The 22,488-nt window shown below is 56.6% G+C and overlaps 1 protein-coding gene across 3 annotated transcripts in view; it reads right to left on the bottom strand.

The window, feature by feature from the left end:
- Positions 1–311: 311 nt before the first annotated feature.
- Positions 312–22,488, bottom strand: part of TTLL1 (tubulin tyrosine ligase like 1) — a 30,567-nt gene continuing 8,390 nt past the window's right edge. For all 3 annotated transcript variants that reach the window (XM_032346031.1, XM_032346030.1, XM_032346032.1), the window contains 9 exons: positions 22,158–22,274; positions 16,456–16,664; positions 15,595–15,775; positions 14,493–14,627; positions 13,739–13,847; positions 10,315–10,458; positions 8,483–8,569; positions 5,930–6,093; positions 312–1,151 (listed from right to left, as the gene is read on the bottom strand). In XM_032346031.1, coding sequence (XP_032201922.1) covers positions 1,022–1,151; positions 5,930–6,093; positions 8,483–8,569; positions 10,315–10,458; positions 13,739–13,847; positions 14,493–14,627; positions 15,595–15,775; positions 16,456–16,664; positions 22,158–22,270 — 1,272 coding nt within the window. In that variant the 5' untranslated portion in view covers positions 22,271–22,274 and the 3' untranslated portion in view covers positions 312–1,021. The remainder of the gene's footprint in view (positions 1,152–5,929; positions 6,094–8,482; positions 8,570–10,314; positions 10,459–13,738; positions 13,848–14,492; positions 14,628–15,594; positions 15,776–16,455; positions 16,665–22,157; positions 22,275–22,488) is intronic.

The raw sequence follows: 22,488 nt of genomic DNA, 5'->3' as shown, positions 1-22,488 counted from the left end.
TTTCCAAGAGCGACAGGGACACCTTTTTGTTAGAATACTTAGTTCTGTTCCCCAGTTCCTGAAATAGCCCCGGGTACTAAAAGAGAAACGGTGTCTTCTGTTATTCCTAACGAGCTCCTTTCAACCAAGCCAGTTTGGGCTGATGGCTGACCCGGTGGCTGGGGGCTCCCAGGTAGACGGACTGGCTGCCAGGGGACCACGCGGGGATCAGAGGGTGGACACTTCCAGCCGCTGCCCCCCAGCTCTTGGGGAGGAGGTGGGGCTAAAGGTTGAATCAATCTTTGATGGCCAATGATTTAATCAACCAATGCCATATATAATGAAACCTACACAAATCTCGAATACGGACTCCAGAGAGCTTCCAGGCTGGTCACCCCAGGAAGGCGCTGGAAGGGCGGCGTACCCAGGGAGGGCACGGAAGCTCCCCACCCCTTCCCCCATACCTTAGCTCCTGCATCTCTTCCATCGGGCTGACCCGAGTTGCATCGTTCATGAGAAATGGGTAATCGAGCAGGTGAACGGTTTTCCTGAGTCCCGTGAGCCACTCTGGCCAAGGAATGAAGCCCTTGGAGAAAGGTGGTGGGAACCTCCCACTTAGAGCAGGGAGGTCAGGAGTACAGGAGACAGCCAGGATCGGCTTCCGAGGTTATGGCGATGCGGGGGCAGGGGGACAGCTTTGCGGGACTGGGTCCTTCCCCAGTGGGATCAGACGCCATCTCCAGGCAGATGGTATCAAAATGGAGAGAAATCGTGGACACCCAGCACCAGCCAGAGGAGCGCAGACAGGCTGGGTGTGGGGAAAATCCCCACGCGTGTGGTCTCAGAGGTACTGCGTGAGAGGGAAGGAGAAGCGGGGCATCTTTCCTCACAAGAGACTCCTTAACCTCCCAAAGAAGTGCCTTTATTTACAGCGCTTAGGAAAGGGGGGAAAAAGCTCTAGAAAAAGGAAAATTTTGAAATGGGCCCAGGTGCACTGAGTATCCGGCAGGTCTGGCTCGCCGTCTTTCGTGGCGACTGGTGCTCACTTCCAGGTGGTGAGGACGGTTCTGCCCGAGTCTCGCGATCGGCCCCCCTTGGGCCCCTGCGACTGGCCCTGACGACTTCTCAGCTCTCGGTCAGCGCCATCGCCCTGCGCCAGCTCTTCGTCATAGCTGGAAACAGAGGATCACCTTCAGGGTTTGGCAGAAGGGGCAGCAGCGCCGAGCACGGCCAATCCCGTAAATCCCACGTCGCCCAGGGAAGCAGCCTGCCCGCCCCCCAACCCCCCCACATGCCTCCCGACTGCCAGCCCAGCAGACCCTGCCTGAGACCGCAGAGCAGGCGGGTACGGACTTGCTAAATTACTCTGCGAACTGTTCCCGGCTCCTGCCGTCAATGTTTTCTAAAGGCTTCCTACCAGGTGGAAGTCGGCAGTGACCCCCAAGGAAACGTGAGACACCGAGAGGTGAGGGAGAGGACTGGAAATGCTCTTACACACAGCATCTGGGGGCAGGTATGACAGACCCCACTTCAGACGGGGAACAGGGTGCGAATGACCCACCCGGGGGGAGGGGACCAGGACAGGGTGAGCAGGTCACCTCTGCAAGAAAGGCCAGATTGAGCACCCACCAGCTGAGGCCTCCCCTGCATTGGCCCACTAGCGTTCACGTGCCAGACCTGTGCGGTGTGAAAGCATGGCCTGTGTAGGACACAGAGCCTGGGCTTCCGCCTCAGAAAGGACGGAGCTAGAATCGTGGATGCCCGTGCCCGATTCGGACATCTGGGTAGTCCCTGGCTTCTCTTGCCACAGTGAGCGCCTCCTAAGGGGTCTGCAAGGCTGGAGAAATGTCACTGCACCCACTGTGGGGCCTGGCAGGTGCAGGCCCTGGTGATGGGGTCCCACTTGTGGGGTCCCAGTGACTTCGATCACCCTCCCGACGGATCCCCAATTTCCATCTGCCCCTGGGGAGAGGTTTACTCAGTGTCGCAAGGTCTGTGGGATCAAATAAATCCCAAGACTTCAGATTCTTAATTGGGGCCTTTTAACCCTGTGGATCAAGAGCATGAAAACATTTCTGTTCCCTAGTAAACCTCCTTCCTAGGTGTCCTTTGGTGGCCACGCCCTGACTGAGGAGCCTCTGTCGTTAAGTAGATGTTCGTGTCCAATGCGAAAGGTACGATGCTGCTCAGTTAGGTTGCATTAGCTGAATTTTGCTGACTTCTCGAAAAGGGGCTATTTCTGTTCTACGTTTATTCCCAGAATCGGAATCCGCAAGCTGAGAGCAGTGTGGGGGAGAAGCTTTGGAAGCTGAAGAACATATTTGCTGCCTTGTGCTTCTGCTGGCGAATGGGAGCCGCAAGGGAAAGGCACAGACGAGGAAGGCCAGTTTGCTGTTACCCACACGGCAGACGCTACGGGGTTTCCCTCTCCCGGAATGGGGGTCAGGGCAACACGGAGGGCCCTCCTCTCCCCGAGCTCCTTCAGGAGAGATGCTGCTGCAGGGGGGGACTCCCCAGGGACACTGAGGTTCTGATGTGGGGGTCCCTCCCCACCCCAAGACTGCTAGAGCCCCTGACTCCCCACTCACGAGTTAGCACTCCCCATTAGCACTCTGTTGCTGGTTCTGTGTCTCCATCGCTGACCTGAGGACTGCAGTGACCCCCATCTGTCTGGCTCACAGTGCCCCCCAGCACCTCACTGCTGGGTGGGTGTGCAGGAAGAATGCACTGACGACGGCGGGGGGAGTGGGCGGAACGACCACACAGGGCTCACCGGCCTCGCTGTGCCTGTGGCAAGCAGCGGGGCTCTGGGATGGGCTGTTCCCAGGGGTGCTGCTGGGATGGTCTCCTAAGGCCCCTTCTCATTCAAGCAGAATGACAAGGGGGTTGCAGTCACTGGCACGGTCCAGACCGTGTTTTATTTTTTATTTTTTTATTTTTAAAAGATTTATTTATTGGGACGCCTGGGTGGCTCAGTTGGCGTCTGCCTTCGGCTCAGGTCATGATCCCAGGGGGTCCTGGGGTTGAGCCCCACCCACATCAGGTTCCTTGCTCAACGGGGAGCCTGCTTCTCCCTCTGCCTGCTGTTCCCCCTGCTTACGTGCGTGTTCTATCTCTCTAACAAATCAATAAATAAAAGCTTAAAAAAAAAAAGATCAGGGATGCCTGGTGGCTCAGTTGGTTAAGCGGTTGCCTTCAGCTCAGGTCACAATCCCAGGGCCTGGGGATCGAGTCCCACATCAGGCATCTGGCTCAGTGGGGAGCCTACTTCTCCCTCTCCCTCTGCCCCTGCTCATGTGCCCACCTCCTCTCTCTCCCTCTCTCTCTATAAAATAAATAAAATCTTAAAAAAAAAGATCAATTACCTTATTTAGAGAGGGAGAGAGTGAGTGGGGGGAGGGGCAGCGGCAGAGAGAGAGAATCTCAAGCAGACTCTGGGCTGAGCAGGGAGCCCCATGCGGGGCTGGACCCTGCATCTCATGACCTGAGCCGAAGGCAGATGCTTAACGGACTGAGCCACCACAGTTGGGATTTAAAGGCTGTACAAGCGTATACCCAGCACCTTCAGCCCTGGGCCCTGGAGGCTACAGGCACAGAAAGCCAGGCCGCATGGCTTGAAGGCCAGGATGGCGATCAGGGCAACAAGAGCACCTACTTCTGGGGGCCAGCACCGGTAGCATGACCTTGGGCGGCTAACTGGCGCTTGGCTTCCTCCTTTTGCTTCTGGCATACTCTGGAGACCGCTGCGAGCCCCCCACGGGAGGCAGAGCACCGGCGCAGTAGAAAGTCAGGGCCCTCCATGCCCACACAGCTGGCTACCGCTGTAGGAGGCCGTGGCTGGGAGCCAGCAACGGGCTTCCTGACCGTGAGGTCCTCTGAGCACTGGGGAGCAGGCCTGTGTGGAAGCGCCTGGATCGATCAGCCCTGCACGGGAGCCCTCCTTACTCACAGGGGTGGGGAGGTGCTGAGGGGGTGGGGGGGGGTCACCTTTTTGCTTTGTCAGCTAACAGCAATGAGGCTCGAACTCTGTCTTTAACCGGAAGTGGGGTGTCTGCCGCCCTCCCCCAACAGCCCCGGGGCTCTGAGAGCCCGGCCTGCCGCCACGCTGGCTGGAGGAAGACCGATCCCCTCAGAACTCACCGGCCACCTGCAAACCCCCGAGTCCCCACCTCATCCCGGAACGTCCTCTGCACCATGCTGCGCTAAACCCCGGCTCTCGCTGAAGACACGGCTTCCCTGCCGCCCCTCCAGTGGCGGTGCTTTCCCTCGCACCCATCATGCCCCTGGGTCTGGAGGGAGCCCCCCCCCGACAAAGCCCCCCTCCCAGGTCAGCAGGATCCACCACGCGCCTTGTGCAGTTACCTGTAACCTGATTCCTTACGATCCAGGCCCCTGGCTCACGGTTCTTGGTCAGGGCGATGACCAAACAAGAGACCCCAATTCCCTGACCTTGCACCACCCCCCTGACCTCGTCCTCCGCCTCAGCTCAGGCCCGTTCCCACGGCCCCCGACCTTGTCGTGTCCAGTAACCGCCATCCTGCAAAGCCTGGATTGCAGACCCTCCCTCTGACCTCTGCCTCTGCTTCCCCCGCTCGCATCCCTGTGCCCCAAGCCCAGCAGCCCGCAAGCACCAGGACCTCCAGTCCCCTCCCACTGCCCCCCGCTGCCCTCCCCTCTCACCCTCCTCCCTGCCTGACAAGCCCCCAGCGCTGGCCACTTACCCACTTAACCACTGCCCGCGGCTGGAGAAAACCAGCCCCATGCTGAGTGGTCACACTCGCAGCTCCCCACCACTGCCCCCGAGGCCCCACACTGCCCTTCTGAGCTGAGCTTCCCCCCTCCCTCCCCGGTGCTGCGCGCATACGTCAAGGGCACGCACGGCGGAGACAGCGCCGTCAGCCGTGGGCTCTGGAGTCCGAGTCCCCACGCCAGTAACGCCCACCCGGGATTGGCGTGCGACACACGAGGTTCACTACAAAATTCCTCCTTTGTTTTCTGGAAACGTTAAATGTGCATTTTTACTTTTACACAAAGACTAAGGTGACCCTAACACACACGCCCCTTGCATCTGGGGCCCTGATTTCGTCTTTTCTCCAGCTCCCCTTCCAGACCTCACAGCCCACGGTAGCCGCATCCACACAGACAAGCGAACACGTGTCCCTCGCGCACACTTTTCTACAACGAGCTTTCCTCCCGCAGCCCCCCAGGCCCCACCAGAGCTCCTGGGCATGCTCTCAGCGGTCACTTACTATCCCACAGTACGAACCAATGGTACGTCACTCAACCACTGTCCCCTTGACAGGCTCGCACGCTGCTCCCACTCGCGGTCACCACCAATAGGCCACTGTACCTCTCCAAACCTGTTTCCGCATGCGTGAGAGGGCGCTTGTGACAACACTGACCTCAGGGGGTCTCTGGGGAAATGAAGCTCTGCACGATTTGGGGCATGTGGGCAGCCCTCCGCTGTCAGGATCATCGCGAACATTCTCGCCTTCGCAACTCTGTGAGATCGCTTGCAGGAGCCCCACTCAAGCGGGACACACAGAGGCTCGAAGAGCTGCAGAGAGTTCATCAGGGTCCCACAGCTCCAGCTGCTGGAGCCTGGGTGTGCATCGGGGCTCTCTGCTCCATGGTGGCCCGGGAGAAGGCAAGCCATAGAGCTCTCCTGCTCCCACCTGTTCCCACCTGCTCCCACCTGCCCCAGCGGCTCACGTGGTGCCCAGCAGGTGGCAAATGCTCCATCAATGTTGATCAAGCAAAAGACCCAGACAAGGGCCTAGTTTAAGACACGTTTTTCTGCTACAACATGACCTATCCCGCAACACTGATAATAAATGAAAATACTTGGCCCAAGGCAAGTCCACACACGTGTAGAAAATCCACATTGGGCCGTGATGCCCCTCAACCCGAAACGCACAAGGACAGCTGCCCAGTCTGCACACAGACTTACAGAATTTCGTAATTGCCGAGGACTTCCTTCGGGGGTGACTTGTTCCATTTACAGTCTGGAATCTCGCCGTTCGGGACCGCAATATTGAGAGTGTCATTGATCAGGTTATACTTCAGGATTCGGTCGTTGGCGGTGCTGGAGGTGAGAGACGGGGATGCGTTCACCTGCGAGAGGAAAGGAACCGCGTTCTTCACTGGGATGGCGGACTCCTGCGGGTGAACACGTGTGCTGCCGAGGAAAAGGCCAGCTACCACACACTGTGGGTCAAGCTGTTATGTCATACTGTTCGTATCTAATATCCTCCAGTACTTCGTATAGGAAGCATTTTTGGATCTGCTTTCATTAGCTATTGGATAAAATATAAATAATATTGAAAACAGGCCAGGATTAGGACTTGCAAATCACTTATCAAACAAATAAAAATGTTAAGTGAAGGCGTGCCCAGGGGGGCTCAGCTGGTTAAGCGTCTACCTTTGGCTCAGATCGTGATCCCTTGCACTGTTGTACGTTGGCTACTCTGCTAGCAGCACAGAGACCGAGTCTGGCTGTTTGGGAGAAACTGGATTCTAAAATCTTCAGAAAAAATGATGGGGCACTTGGGTGGCTCAGTTGTTAAGCATCTGCCTTCGGCTCAGGTCATGATCCCACTGTCCTGGGATCAAGCCCCACATCGGGCTCCCTGCTCAGTGAGGAGCCTGCTTCTCCCTCTCCAGCTCCCCTGCACTTGTGCTCTTTCACCATCTTTCTCTCTGTCAAATAAACAAAATCTTTTTAAAAAAATGTCAAGTGACACTAGATCACAAATACAACTTCCGTGTCTACCTGTGTGATGAGCTCTGTCCCAAGTATTGAAAGTCTCCCCCACCCCTAGCTTTGCTGGAATCAGTGAACCAGATCAGCCTGACCAAGCAGCATCGTGGGGTTGGAGTAAAAAATAATGCACCCCCCTTTGAGTAATATCTGTACCCAACATGGGGCTCAAACTCAAGACCCCAAGATCAAGAGTCGGATTTTCTACCTATCGACTGAGCCACCCAGGTGTCCCAGGGGGCTCCTTTTTGGTGAAGGGAGTAATTAAGTCACCAACAAAGCAATATTCTGCCAAATCAGGAACCCATCTGAAAGACAGAAAGTTAGTCCCATAAGGGCCCTGAGCTGCTAAGCAATGTCAAACGTCCACAGGTTAAAATGCACTTACTGTGTGGAGAGACCCACAGGACATCAGTTACGACCTACTCACTCTTACTTTAGGCACAGCTGTAACGCTCTTGGTTAGCTGTTCCCTCAGGCCGCAGGAGAGCGAAGCAGCAAGTCTGCAAGTGGTTCAGGTTTCTCCCGAACAGCCAGACTCTGTCTCGGAGCTGCCAGCAGAGTGGCGAACGTACAACAGTGAAAAGGACTGTACGAACCTCAGGCGCCCTTGGAATTACTATGCTCCCATACCAGAACGCCAAGATTATCATAGATATGCTAAAATTAAGGTCTGTTATTACGTTAGTGTTATTCACAATTACGATCTAGCTCGTCAAGGAAAGCTTGACTTCCATTCAAGTTACTTTTTTTTTAACGGAAAAAAAATGCTCCGTAGAACAATGGGTTGCACAGTGGACTTTGAAAATGGAAAAAGAAAACACAGAAATATTCCATATTTGCACCTGCAAATCCCTCTCTATCTCTACGTATATCTCCATGCATGCCCCCCCCCCCCCAGTTTTGGCAGATAACAAGTAATCTGGAAAATATTGTTCCGGAACAGTTTGCTCTCTGATAAGGCGGCTCTCCCAGCAGCTTCCTGTAAGGGCTCCCACTGCACTGCCCTACAAGAGACCACTCGCTATGCCCTCCTTTTGAGACTCAACTTTCCTGGCTCAAAATGGGACTGAGCTAAAGGACTTGAGCCATCTACCTTGGCCGGTGCTCAGAGGCACACATAAGGAGACGAACCAACGGAACAGACCGCCCTCGTTCTCATGGCTGTGTCCCCTGAGCCCCAAGCCCCTCTCTCTGGCCACAGAGCAAAGCAGGGCAACCCCAGCAAGGCAGGCTCTGGGCCTCAGGCGCGTCCGCCAGCGCCCACAACGGCTGAGGCAAGCATCGCCCAGGCCCGTCACCAGGGAAACGGTGCGTGCCCCGAGGCCAGCCACAGCCACAGTCCGTGCACCCCTTGAAAGAGGCAGAGGGATCCACTCCCAAAGTATGCCTCGGCATGAGAAGATAACATCCCTTATCTCTGGCCGGTAGGCTACCGCCTCCCACAGGCTTCCGGGTCTGGGAGCTCCTTTCCTGAATAGCAACAATGTCCTCAAGAGGACAGGACAGGCCCTCCAGGACACGACATGTCCGGAAGCACCCGGAGCGGCGCAGCGCTGAGCCCGGCTGAGTGATCTGGGCTCAATGCCAAGAGCTGGGGAGTGGCTCCCTGTCCACCTGCAAGCTTGTGGCGCCTGCGCACCCTCCCGTTCCACCTCCTCAGCTGCATCAGCCGGGGCCTGCCCGGGGGCTCCAGGGCGACACGGGCAGAGGCAGCCGCTGGGGCTACAGCCGCAAGGTTACCTCAATCAACCAGGGCTTCAGCTTGTCGTCGATGATGATGTCGTAGCCGTAGCACTCGAAGCAGTGTTTGTCGCTGTTCATCACCGGCTGCGGGAGAGGGAGTGGCTTGCGCGGTGGCCCTGGGGGCCTGGCTGACACCGCACCAGGGAGGCCACAGGCGGTGGGGCGGCGTGACCTCCCGGCGGTGCCGGGTGCAGGAGTCTCACTGCCAAGGCCAGCGCGCCCTCCTCCACCCCCTCCTCCCTGCCATGTTCCTCCCCTCCTCGGCTCAGACATGGAAACTGCACTCAGCCGCCGAGAGGGGACATCCTGAAGCAATCACGGGGGTCTCCGGGCCTCACTCATCTGAGGCCTGATCCGAGCAGCGGCGTCTCTGTCCGCGCAGGACTGTCCCTGGAGTGGACACAAGTCCGGCTCCACGGTCAGCACACAGAGTTCAGCCTGTGCAGTCTCTCATCACAGACACACAGACGCTCTCCGCCAGGCTGCCAGGCCCTTCTCGGGCCCTTAAGGATGCAGGCTGCCCGGTCAGGAACCTCTGCTCTCCATGACAAGAGTCAATGCATTTACTGCTGAATTTTGGATTTTCTTTTTAATGTTCAATTCTACTTCATAAACTGGTCTCCGGGTACATCAGAAACCCTGCTGGCCGCTCACAGTGCAGATTCCCAGGCCCAGCCCCGCCTGCCTGGATCAAAACCTGTGGGAAGGCCCAGCAAGCAGCCACGTCCCATGTGCCCTGGGGACCCTCATGCACCCCACAGTGAGAGCAGCACACAGACCCGACAGCAAGGCCTTTTTAAGCCTTAGTGGGTGTGTGGGCTCTACTTTGAACACTGGACTTAGAACTCAAACTCCTAAGGGGAGACAGGCCAGTCCAGGCTGACCCACTGGAGGAAAACCAGGCAGGGGGCAGGGGGCAGTGGAGAATCGGGGGCTGATTTTTCAGGGGAGTCAGTGGAACTGCATCTCCCCAAAGAGCTAGGGGTGCAACCCCCCGGCCACTGCCCACACCACTGTCCCAGCAGCCTCTGTAGGACAGGAAGTTGCTAACTCTCCAGCCCCCCACCCCGCCGTCTCCCAGTTCCACAGAGAAGGCCTCCGAGGCTCTGAGGAGGGCATCCACTCCGCACAGGACCTGTTGCCTAGTCCCTGGGCCAGGCCGAGTGCCCTCAGTTCCCACAGCCGTGGGGCAGTCTGTCGGGGGCCCCCTCAGCAGGCCTGGGCCCCAGTGCCTGTCCCTGCACGTCCGTGCTCCGGGCCGAGCCTCCGATTCACTATGAGTCATGGGTGTCGAGCATCTGGAAGCTGCACGTGAAGCTCTGAACACAGCGGCCCAGTGCCAGTGGCCCGGGGTCAACTCCTTTCCCTTTCCCTCAAAAACATGCCTGTCTGCTTTGAACAGTAAAACAAGACACAAACAAAAACCACAAACCAGCCAGCAAATAGCAGACTTGAGGCAACAGAGAGGCGGCGTCCGGATGCCCACGACGTCACAGAGCCGGAGGCCTAAACATGGGGAGGCCATCGCGAGGCCACCGCGAGGCCATCCCTGACCGTCCGCTCACGCCGAAGTACGCCTCCTGCATTCACGGGCCCAGGGGAGCTGCCGGGAACCCAACAGGACTTGTCCGGCCCCTGGTGCGCCCCACGCAGCACCTCATTGGAAGCTGGGCCCGAAGCGCCTCGGCCTCTGGCAGACATGTGCACACGAGGGAGGAGAGCCCATAAAGACAAGTATTTGTGGCGAGAAAACAAGCATCCCCCGCTGCCAGCACCTGGCGGCTCTCTGCTTGCAGGCCCCACCCAGTGCCCCCCGGCCCGGCACCCACCGCCACGGCCTTCAGCGACTGCACGATGATCCAGTGGATCTCGTCGAACAGCTTGCTGGTCACCTCCTTGCCGCGGGTGCTCTCCAGGTACAGCCGCAGGTTGCTCACGGTCCACTTGCCCCCGTGGATGTGGTTGTAGTCTTCCTGGTGACAGCAAACGGCACAGTGTCCCAGGCCATGCATCCTGAGAAATCTAGCACCTGCTCGTCCTCCTAGAACATGTGCTTTATTTTTTAATTTTTATTTTATTTTAATTTTAAATATTTTATTTATTTATTTGAAAGAGAGAGAAAGAGCACAAGAAGGGGGTGGGTCAGAGGGAGAAGCAGAACCCCTGCCAAGCAGGGAGCCCAACGTGGGACACGACCCCGGGACTCCAGAATCATGACCCAGGCTGAAGGTAGTTGCCCAAACAGCCGAGCCACCCAGGCACCCTGGGTATGTTTTAAACTACTTACCTCTAGTAGTTAACACTCACAATTATTAATCCACGCCTTGTGGCGTGTGCTGCAGAGTGCCACCCAGACCCCAAGTTCAAGCCCAGACACTCTTCTGGCAGAAACCCTCTCTGGGTTAGCCCGTGGCTAATGGGAGCCGCCCAGTGCAGGGCCCCTTAGTCCCTGATCCAACATGGGTGGCTCGCGGGACGACCCAGTTCCGGGCATCCTGCAGCAGCTGCGTCCCAGCTCGACCCTCCCTCTGCCCTGTCTGGACTCCCCCCGCCAATGCTGCCCCAGCAGACCCCCTGCATTCATCTCTGCCTGCAAGTCTGCTTCTAGAGAAGCCGCACGCCAGCTCCGGGCACTGTGGGCCAAGAGCACCACCCACGTAACTCCTCACGATGTCCCATCCGTGGGTAAGAGCCTCGGGCTCAGAGGGCTTATATGACCACCCCGAGCTTCCACCCAGGCCGTGAGGCAGCTGGCACCAAGCCCGGCCTTCTCACCCTCATCCACTGCTCTTTCCATGCCTCTGACCCTAAACACTGACTCTCTACCCAAGGCTCTCTTTTAGAGACAAAAAGCTAGAAAACCCTGAAGTACATCAGGAGGTTATGAGACCAGGTTTCGTTTCCCTAAGTATAAAAATGAGAAGTGGGGACAAGGGCGCCTGGGGGGCTCAGTCGGTGAAGTGCCTGCCTTCGGCTCAGGTCATGATCCTGGGGTCCTGGGATCGAGCCCCACACTGGGCTCCCTGCCGGGGAGACCACTTCTCCCTCTCCCTTGCCCTCTGCTCATACACTCTCTCTCACAAAAATAAGTAAATAAATATTTTAAAAGTTCTAGAGGTATAAAGTATCTACAACAAAACACTGCCTTACACACACAAAGATATAAAAAGGAGGGAACGTCTCCTGCTTTATAGACATCAGGAACATTATTTTATCAGATTTATTCAGAACACTTAATCAGTCAATCTGCAAACACTGCCCACGTCCAGGTGCACGCCTCCTCCTCCCATCCCCGTCTCCGCCTGCTGGCTCCATCTGCCTCCTGCTGGGCTCCCACCCACCCGCCTACACCCCTACCCTAGCCCCAAGGCCTCCCTTGTCATCGGTCCTTTGCCATCTGCCTCCCCTGCTGTCCCCTGAACTTCTGAGGGCGGGGATGCCCCCTTGCGGTCTCTGACCCAGGCACCGGGCTGTGCTCTGCACCCCGGGACGCCGGTGGGTGCACTCAACGGACAGCTTGAGCATTTCGGTGTCTGGTACCACATCTGCCCTTCACGCAAAGTCTAAATGAGAGCCACGCGAGGCTGCTACTCAGAAATGAAACTCCAGTTTCTCAAAGTCAGCACTTTCTCGCGTTCGCAAGCTTTAAAGCATTTACAAATAGAACCTCTGGCACATTGCTGAGATGCTACGCTAACAGGCCTGCCCTCTGCTCTCTCCTTCCGTGGATTAAAAAAAAAAAAAAAAGGCTTCTGTTTCTTATTGGTGAAGTGACTCAGCTGACTGGTGTCCTGAGAAGGCCCATCCAGTGGGGCCCTCCCAATGTCACTGTGGCTCCCCAGCGCCCGCACTCCCCCGCCCCGGCGGCTTAGCCAGCCAACGCGCTCGGGAACACCGAGGGGACTCAGGTCGGCGCTGTCCTGTCCCAGCCACACCCAGACCTCGCTAATGTGCTACTTGGCGACGAAGGGCCTGATGTCACTGCTCAGCTTTCTCCAAATGACTGACCGGTTCTGTGCCGCGTTCCACGAGACTCATCTTCCTAATTCTTACAGATAAGGTTCTGGCCCAGCCATCCTTGCTCCTCTAACCTTGAACGTGTGACAGTGGTGCTCCCCAGTCTGCTCTCAGGGGGACCTGCAGGGCGGTGAATCAGGGTCCGCTTCACCCAGAAGACCGGCGAGGCCCTCAGTAAATGGTGACCAGCAAGGCAATACCAGGGGTCCTGCTGGCAGATGAGGTGCCCCAGGGAGGCCGGGGTGACTTGCCCAAGTCACATGGAGGGTAAGGGATGGACGGGGGATGGACGGGGGATGGAGCCGACTGGTCTGACCGAGCCTTTCAGTGGGTTCTCCAAAAAACCTTGTTTTCTATCAACACTTACCCTCTTTCCACTGAAATCACACTTAAAACGGGACCGAGGTACAAGCTTCCAACCAAGCGAGATCCAAACAGAAGAAACTCTCATAAGGAAATGAGACCTTCCGACCATTTTTGTTAGGACTCGAGGAAAGGCCCAAAGTCCACACAGAACCTGCGTCCTGCGTCCCGTGTCCGGCCCTTGCTGACCTCACCAGGTACCCCTCACTCCGCCACCCATGCTCTGGGGGTTCCAGCCACCCTGACCTGCTCACAGCCCGTGCAGTGCTCCTTCCTGCCACAGGGCCGGACCCACGCTGTCCCCTCCGCCCGAACACCCTTTCCCGACCTGGGTCAGCCCTGCTCGCATGGCGGGTCTCTGCTCGGACACCACTCCACTGCTGCACGGAGGGCTTCTCCAGCCCCCGGACGAGGGGCCCCTTCATCCCAAGCTCTTCTAGACGTGCATTCTCTGGTCTCAGAGCGCACATCTCCGTTCATGATTACGCAGTCCTCGACACCTATCTCCTCCTGACAGGCCCAGGCTCCTTGAGGAGGGACCAAGCGAGTTTCTGCCCATCAGCGTAGCCCGGGCACTCAGCAGGGGACCAACCGAGACAGGTGCTCAGCGAGTCATGTGCCCCCTCCCACCACGAGGGAGGGACATCACCGCCTTTTATAACCGAGAAACCCACGCTAGGCTCAGAGACTCAGCTTGCTCCAGGTCACGGGACCACAAAGGCAGGGCTTGACTCGGGCCTTTCTTTCTCCGTGAGCCCCTGACCCAAGGCTGTGCCTGAGCATCTGGAATTCCACTCCTGCCCTCTCTGGCAGATAGAAAGAAACCCACACAATGGGCCCGTTTCCTCCAGCTCGAGGGAGGGACGCGCTTACCCCGTGCTTCTGAATGGCGACGTTGGTGAGATGAACAAACATATTGTCTAGCTCGCTGGTGCTCGGCGTGTACTTCACAGTGCAGAAGCGGCAGAATCCGAGCTTATACCTACGTGGGAAGGGAGACAACGTCAACACTCTGAGGAGAAGCAGAAGGAAAATACAAGGCTTTGGGGCGCCTGGGTGGCTCAGTCAGTGAAGCATCTGCCTTCGGCCCGGGTCATGCTCTCGGGGTCCTGGGGTCGGGCTCCCTGCTCAGCCGGGAGTCTGCTTCTCCCTCTCCCTCTCCCTCTGCCCCTCCCCTGCTCCTGCGCTTTTCTCTCAAATAAATAAAACCTTAAAAATATATGTATATAGAATACTTTGTTCCCTTCGAAGAGCCCCTGTTTTTGGTTTTAAGCTTTTTAATTTTTTTATTGCTATTATTTTGGGGGGATTTAAGCTTTTTTAATCAAGAGCTCCTTTTTAATTTTCTATCGTTCTTTTTAATAACCGTCCTACTAAGATATAATTCACATGCCACAGAACTCCTTCACCTAGCTAGAGCGCACAGCTCAGTGGTTCTTGGTACCCTCAGAGGTGCGCGACAATCGCCGCTCGATTTCCCACGTTCGTCACCACACAGAGAAAGCCTGGGACCGTTAGCAGTCACTCCCCAAGCCAGGGCTGGGCCAATGCCGAGCTGCCTTCTGTCTCTGAGGAGTGGCCTACCCTGGGCGGTCAAAGCTCCAGGCAAAACGGTAGCGGCCCTTACATGTAGCAGCGCAGCGGGCGGTACGTGGACACCAGGACATACAAGCGGAGGTCAAACTTCCTCCCGCCAATGAGCAGCGGGTTGTTGATGTAGAGGGAGATCACGTAGGCTTCCTTGGTAGACTGAGTCACGAACCTGAACGTGTCAGAGAAGGTCAAAGTTAGACGCAAAGACCAAAGGTTGGTAACAAGCCTCTGCCACTCATTAAGCGAGAGGCTGGTGTGTCGGGGAGAAAACAGGGTCGGGTGGATCCATGGAAGGGTCCCTGAGCCTGTGCCCTGCCCCCAGAGGACAATGCCAGCGGCCCCTGGAGCCCACCAGGGACGTGCTCCCTGGACCCGACCCACGAGGGGGTCAGCAGTGTGCACTCGGACTTAAATTCTCTGCACGAGGAGAAGGTGACCCTATCACTCCTGAGAACCCTGACAGTGAGCCACCAGCCCCCAGGAGAGGATCACTGTCCGGCACCGACGAGCAGGTCAGGACCCTCAGAGGCTGGGGGAGGCCCAGACAAAAAACTGGTACCCTCAGTTCCAAGGAGCCCTCAAACCCCGGGCAGAGAGCTGACCTGACACAGCCTAGTGCCACCCCCACTGACTGCTCACCCTCCCGTGTGCCTCCCACGGGTTCACCTGTTCCATCCCCATCTTGTCCCCACGGGGGTGGTGCTGTTGGTGTCCGCCGTCTACCCGGATGAAGCATGTAAGCGTCTACTGAGACAAAATGTACTCAGTAAGTGTAGACAGGGATTTGAAGCCACGTACGCTGGGCCCAGATCTTAAGCGGATACTTTACTACCTCAGAAGTCCAGGACTGAGTGGGTCTCACAGAAGCTTTCAGAACAAAGAACAGCCCACAAGGGTCCCGGCTCCTGGGGCCCTATGCTGGTTCACACACTATTTCCTTTGCAACTTGCCTCAGGTGGGATCCTCTAATCAATCACACGACGGCAGCCACGGAACCCTGCCGTGGTGCCCGCCATGTGGCGAACGCCATACACCTACAGAAGCAAGCAAGGGTCCCCGGCCGCCGGGCAAGACTGACCAGGTGGCCCGGAACTCCCAACTCGGAAGGCCCCGGGGTGGGTGGGCCCTGCACTCACGAAGACGTCTTGCTGTCCCGGGACCACTTTTTGATCTGCGAGAGCTTGTTGATCAGAAAGATGCCCTTCCCCTGGGCTTTGCCGCAAGGTTTCATGATCCAGGTGCTGGAGGGGCTCTTTCTGAACTCTTCCACGAACAGGTTGTAGTCGGCGGGCAGCATGTAGGTGACCGGAACAAAGTCTGACAGGGGAAACAGAGGGGACAGCAGTGGGTGAGCCAGCCCAATGTGCCCACAGGCAGGGACGCGTGGCCCCTGGCTTTTCTGTGGCGGCTTCACGCCCCCAGCCCCCCCCACCCCAAGCCAGGATCATAAGGACAAGCCCCCTGCCATTCAATTCTTGTAGGATAACCTTATCCCCTCTGTGCTAAGCCCTTCGCAAACCTATAATCCCCATAGCCCCCTGTGGGCTAGGCCCTGTTATCATTCCCATTTACCAGATGAGGGAACTGAGGCCCAGTGAGATGTCAAAGGGTCATCTAATTTTCCTGGGTAGGCAGAGGGACTCTGAAACTATCCCACGGTCCAGCTTTTACCACCGGACCGGAACAGGGACGCGCCTCTCCCTGGGAACCACCAGATGCAGCAATGAGCCTGCATTACAAAATGCAGCGTGCCGCTTGGAACAGGCTCCCCGCCACCTGCGCGCCAAGGTCGCGCGCTCCTGCATGGGCACTGAGTTCCCAAGGTGCTCCCAGAAACGTGGATCCCAATGTGAACCTCCGCCCCGCCATCCTGGAGACGTGGAATGAAAGAGGTGCCCAGCCCAGCCAGCATGGGCATGTCCCTGTCGTGGTCCCCGGTGTCACTAGGGAACTCAGGGATTTGTTTCAAACCTGGGGCCAGCGAGAAAGGCACAAACCCAGATAGAGGTATTTCCCATTTTCATCTTTTTCTGCTAGAGGGCTCCCTTCCTTCTCCAGCTCCTTCCTGTATCTTTTAATATTCTTCACCATCAGGTCCTTCCGGGTCAGCTCGTAGTGGTTCGGAAAATGGTTCACTATTTGATCGTCTGAGAGCCGATAGCCAGTTTCGACACTAAAAACGTTCCGGATGGTTTGTACACTCATCCTATAAGGGAAGCACAGAAGGGGCGTGTGGGGCACAAGCTCAGAGCCGGTCCACGTGGGGGCAGGGCTTGCCAAATCGGGTGACCGTTCCCCCCACCCCCGGCCTGCGGGCCAGGAGACACCCAGCCCAGTGCCGCACAGGGTGGTGTCCAGGGACCGGCTGGGCCCGGAGCTGTTGGGGGGCAGGGGGGGCTGTTCTGAGTCTCCATTGTGGATGGTTTCACTCCCCAGCGCAGAGGAGATGCTCCTAAATGCTTGTCGGTTCCGGGTCCCACTGATTGTGGACACCAACCACCCAATGAAAGGATCTCCTCCGGACTCTGAAATCAGGAAAATCATTTACACAGTATTTTCACCCAACGTCAAGGACAGGGACCATTTTAAATCAGAATCCCAGCGTGATTTGAGGGCCCTGGGTCAGTACTTCGTGTTCATTCAGAGACCTCCCTGCCACCCTCTGCGCCCTCCTTGTCCCACGGACACGCAGGGAGGGCGCGGGGAGGACAGGACCGGCCCTCACGCTGGAACCACGCCCCCAGGCAAGGCGTGCTGTCAGCCGCTGGTCACTCCTGGCCCCAATCCACCCCACCGGGCCCAGGCACCAACTACAGAGGGCTTCCAGCACCCAAAGCATTTCTCTTGATTCTATGATCATGGGAGTAATGGGAGTTTTAAAATGTTTTAGGAGGGAAGAGCTCGACCACATGCAAAAGCAGAGAAAAGTACCGAGAGGCCTATTACTGCCCGCGGCTGTGGCCGGAGGCTGGCCTTGTTTTGATCCTACCCCACCCATGCCCCACAGCGCTGACTTATTTGGGAGCGATTTCCAGACACAGCCTCCCACCCAAAATATTCCAGTCGGCATCTCTAATCGCTAAGGGCTCTTTTTTATATTATATTATATCCTACTTTATACTGTTATCGTAACTAAAAACAGTCATTTCAGGGATCGTCAAATATTACTTGGTGCTCGTACTTCCTTCGTTGTCTGAGGAATCTTACTGACAGCTTGTGCAAAGAGCCAGGCTCTTCTCTCTCCCACGGCTCTTTCCATCTGTCTTCTCCCTCCTTTCTTCCTATGCTATTGGTTTGTGGAAGACCCTGGGTCACCCGTCCTCCAGGGGAGCTCCAGGGGTCCCGCGTTCCTTACTCAGCACGGCTGCGCGGGTGTCCCCTCGTCCCTCCCAGCCCCCTCCCACATGCTGCCGGTACATCAGGAGTCCGACTGCAGACTGGGGAGCTGCAGGTCAATCTGGGGGCACATCTGCATTTGGACCGGCCACGTTTATGTGCTCATCAGCCCTGTGGTTGAGTGGCTCCCGTACAGGGCAGGCCCAGACCCTTACGTCATTAAGGAAGGCAAAACGGGTGTGTTTCTACACTGTCATTTCTCCTTCGTGTGTTAGCAGGAATATTTCTACAAGAAGTTCCCCTTCATCAACAGTTTGGATACTCAAAACACAGTTCATACAGAAAAGACGAACAAAATGTTTGTTTCTTTCCCTTTATCAGTTTGCAAAATACTGAGCTGTTTCCGCACCATCCTCAGGTCAGGTGATGGGTAAGATATATTCTGGGTACCCAATACTGAAAAGCAAATGGCCCTGTGTTAGCAACTTAAGACAAGATCCACTAAATCCCATCTCGAGGTTTTGGGGATCAAGATGTGGGCCGGGGGGGTGGGGGGGCACCTGGGTGGCTCAGTCGTTAACCATCTGCCTTCAACTCATGTCATGATCCCAGGGTCCTGGGATCGAGCCCCACATCGGGCTCCCTGCTCAACAGGAAGCCTGCTTCTCCCTCTCCCACCTCCCCCTGCTTATAGTCCGTCTCTTACTGTCTCTCTGTCAAATAAATAAATCTTTAAAAAAAAAAAAAAAAAAAAGATTCAGGGCGGGGCTCAGTGGAGGGTGCTTCTGCTCACTACAGCCCTGACTGGGGCCACTTGGAGGATACTCAGGGGTGTTCAGTGTATGATCTGACCTGGAACATCCAAGAAGGCTTCGTTCCTGCCTGGCACCTTGGTGGGCATGGCTACAACCGACCCACACATGCCTTATACACGGCTTCTCCAGCAAGATGGTCCCAGAAGTCAGGCTTGTCCCGTGGTGGCTCGGGGCTCCCGCCAAGAGTTCCCATAAAGGAAGTGGAAGCCACTAGTTTCTTAAGGCCTGGACCCAGACGTCTCACTTTGGCTTTGCTCTGGCTGAACATGTGGCAGAGGCGGTGGTGTGCCACTTGGGAGACCAGCCCTGAAAGGCCTGCAGAGCTTCCAGGCTCCCTCCTGGCCCCTCGCCACCGCGGGAGAGCAAGCCCCCGCTCGCCGGCCGCAGGGACGGGAGAGCTGTGTGGGGAGAAGCTGCTGTGCTCCTCGCCCAGGGCAGCCAAGAGCAGACAAGCCCCAGCTGACCTCCCCCAGGGGACAGCAGATGCACAGGGGAGCCCAGGCAGGATCAGCTCTAAAAGTACCACCGAGCCAAACCTATAAATGCTATCAAAGGGTTGTTCCAAGCCCGTTTTGTGCTGTCTCGTTACACCCGTCAGTTTGGCCCTGAGACAGCTCATGCACGCGCTCTGGGACAGCCACGCTTTCGTGTTACTCCTGCTTCCTGCCCGTACGCAAGCTGTGATCTCACTGTCAGCATATTTATTGTTACACAATTTTCCTAACTGCTTTAGAACTGTCAGTTGTTTTATTTTTTGGTAACATTTCTTTTTTTTTAAATAAAGATTTTATTTATTTATTTGACAGAGAGAGAGAGCACCAAGTAGGCAGAGAGGCAGGTGGGGGTGGGGGTGGGGAAGCAGGCTCCCTGCCGAGCCGACAGCCAGATGCGGGGCTCCATCCCAGGACCCTGAGACCATGACCTGAGCTGAAAGCAGAGGCTTTAACCCACTGAGCCACCCAGGCGCCTCTGTCACTTGCTTCAATAGCTGCACCATAATCCACCCGCTTAACGTGGGTACCTTTCCCTATAACCATTTAACGTTTAGCTGATGTCAATGTTTTACCCTAACCAATTGTTAAGACTTAATGGGACGCTTAGTGCTTAAAGCAGGAGCTCTGAGGAGTTCAAATATCCAAAGTGACACAGTTCTACTCTTTTCTCTCTCCCTCTCTAAGACTAGCTCCAAAATGCTTCTCATGTGGCGTGAAGAGGGGAAGGAGGCGCTCTGCACCCTCCCAAGCGTCGATGAATCACTGAGAGAAGCAGAAAGGACTGAGGCCCGGCTAAGCCCAGGGCACAGAGCCGTGGGACACAAAGCAGTAAGTTCAAAACAATTTTTCTTTAATGACATTTCAAGATTTTATTTATTTGAGGGAGAGAGAGAGTGTGTGTGAGCGAGCACAAGTGGGGGGCAGGGGCAGAGCGAGAAGCAGACTCTCCACTGAGCAGGGAGCCCAACCAGGGGCTCGATCCCAGGACCCCAAGATCATGACCTGAGCCAAAGGCAGACGCTTAACCAACTGAGCCACCCAGGCGCCCTACAAAATGCTCTTACTCAGCCTTTCTTTCAGAGCTCCTCTGGAAGCAGGGCTCTGCCTGTTATTTCCTTCTGCCTCAGAGAAGAATATAAGCGTGACGCCAAAGCACACACAGCCACTGCATTTCTCTACAAATGCTTTCTCTGCCGGCATTCCATGCTCGCCAAGGGAAATTGGGTTTTGGTTTAAAGTACAGGTACCTTAAACTGCTACAGGGGCAAAGAGTCATCCCGGGGTGCCTGGCTAGCCTGGTCAGTAAGCGTCTGCCTTCAGCTCAGGTCACGATCTCAAGGTCCTGGATCAAATCCCACATCGGGCTCTCTGCTCAGCGGGGAGCCTGCTTCCCCCCCTCTCTCTGCCTGCCTCTCTGCCTACTTGTGATCTCCGTCAAATAAATAAGTAAAATCTTAAAAAAAAAAAAAAAAAAAAGGAAGAATAAGAAAGGGTCATCATCTCTCTAATCACTGCGGGAGATGGAAGCTGGACGCCAGTGCACTCGGCACCCAGGCCAGCGCCAGGCTCCGGGGAGCCTGGGTAAGCCAGACAAGGTCCTCACCGTCGTGAGGCTCGTGGTCACATGTAAAGAGGGCACAGGCGGGGAAACCACATTTGTTTCCTGACGCCAGGGAAAGCAGGCTGGGGCGCTGGAGAGGCACCGGCGGCTTCCGGGGCAGGAAGCTCGTGCGCGGGTGCGTGAAGGACAGCGACAGCACACGCTTGTGGGGCGCCCGTCACAGCCCACACTCCGTGCTTTACTGAGCCATTCACATTTCAAACAACCGGATTTGCAAGGAGAGGTCGAGTCCTTTGCTAATGGCCACAGAGACAGCCGTGGGAGAGCCAGGGTGGGAAGCCAGGCATGACCTGTCTCCAGGGCCCATCTAAATGCTGGCTGCGTCGCCCCTCTCAAGGCTCCGCTGAGGGGGCAGAAAGCACAGCCTTTACACGGGTGTAGAAGCAATAATGTCTTAGTAGGTCAACAGGGGGAAACATGCCGGCTGCCACACTAGGGCGTGAGGGAGAAGGAAACGGCTGGAAAGAGGCTGAGGAACATCTCTCGAGGCAGCAGAGGGGAGCTGGGCTCAGGGAGGGCAGATGCACAGGGTAAAAAAGCCTCCAGGGGTGCCGGGGTGGCTCAGTCGGTTAAGCGTCTGCCTTTGGCTCATGTCGTGATCCCAGGGTTCTGGGATCGAGTCCCACATCGGCTCCTTGCTCAGAGGAGAGCCTCTTTCTCCCTCTGCCTGCCGCTCCCCCTGCTTGCACTCTCTCTCTGACAAATAAATTAATAAAATCTTAAAAAAGAAAGAAAGAAAAAGCCTCCAGAGTCCCACCAGCTCACCCTTCCTCAAAGACTCATGGGGACAGGAGCTAGAGAGGGCTGGGCATGGCAGGGACAACCGCAGGTGGCAGTTTGGGCACACAACCCCGCCCGAGGGCGGAGGCCGCCCCAAGGCAGGGAGCAGCCCAGCCCTGGACAAGGGAGGACACAGGACCTCACCCGGAGAAGCAGGGGAGGCAGGTGGGAACAGGAGTCTAGGACAACCCCTGTGTTTGCCGCTGGGTGAAACGCCACCCGGGAGTCCGAGCTGAACCCTGCTTCTCTGTTCCTCGCGCCACTCGCTTCTCGGCTGTTGGTAACCAGTCCCAGCGGCACTGCTCGCCGTGAGAGGCGGCAAAGGGAGCAGAGATCCCCCCGCGCTGGACAGAGGCACTGACGGAGAACGCCGACCGGAGGGGACTCCGGCTTCTCACCAAACCCCGGCCGTCTTAGCCACGCTGGCTTGTGCCGAAGCGTCCCGGGACGTCCGACGCCAGGCTGCCACACGGGAGTGCGGGAACACGCCGGGACGTGGACGAGCCAAGGACGTTCTTGTCGTGTGCTCCTAGAGGGCCTCGGGGCGGAAGATGTGTGACGGGAGGTGTCCCTTGGGCACAAAGCCTGCGCCAGCACTCACCAGGCGATAAGCGGCCTTGGAAAAACAATCGGATCCCGCCTTCTCTACTTACCAGTAAAAGTTCCAGTCTTCGTTTTCTGTCACTTGGATCCATCCTCTCTTTTCAAAGTTATTTATCAGCACGGACTTCTCGATATCAGTGACCCATTTCACTTTTCCTGCCATAATCCTGGAAGAGATCAATGTGTTAGAGGTTGGAAATGTCAACAGCAAGACACTATCCCTCACACACCCCAAGCTCCCCCGACGCGGGCTGTGGTTCTCGGCCATCTGGCAGAGACATCTGGCCATGTCTTTTGTTGTCACAGCTGGGGACACGGATGCCTCGAAGCTGCCCGACACCCTATGGCGTATGGGACGCCCCCTCCCCCACAGCAAGTCAC

This window comes from Mustela erminea, chromosome 6, assembly GCF_009829155.1.
Source record: "Mustela erminea isolate mMusErm1 chromosome 6, mMusErm1.Pri, whole genome shotgun sequence".
In the NCBI taxonomy this organism is placed as follows: Eukaryota; Metazoa; Chordata; class Mammalia; order Carnivora; family Mustelidae; genus Mustela; species Mustela erminea.
Note: the sequence above shows the minus strand (reverse complement) of the source record. Positions and strands in the feature narration are given on the sequence as shown.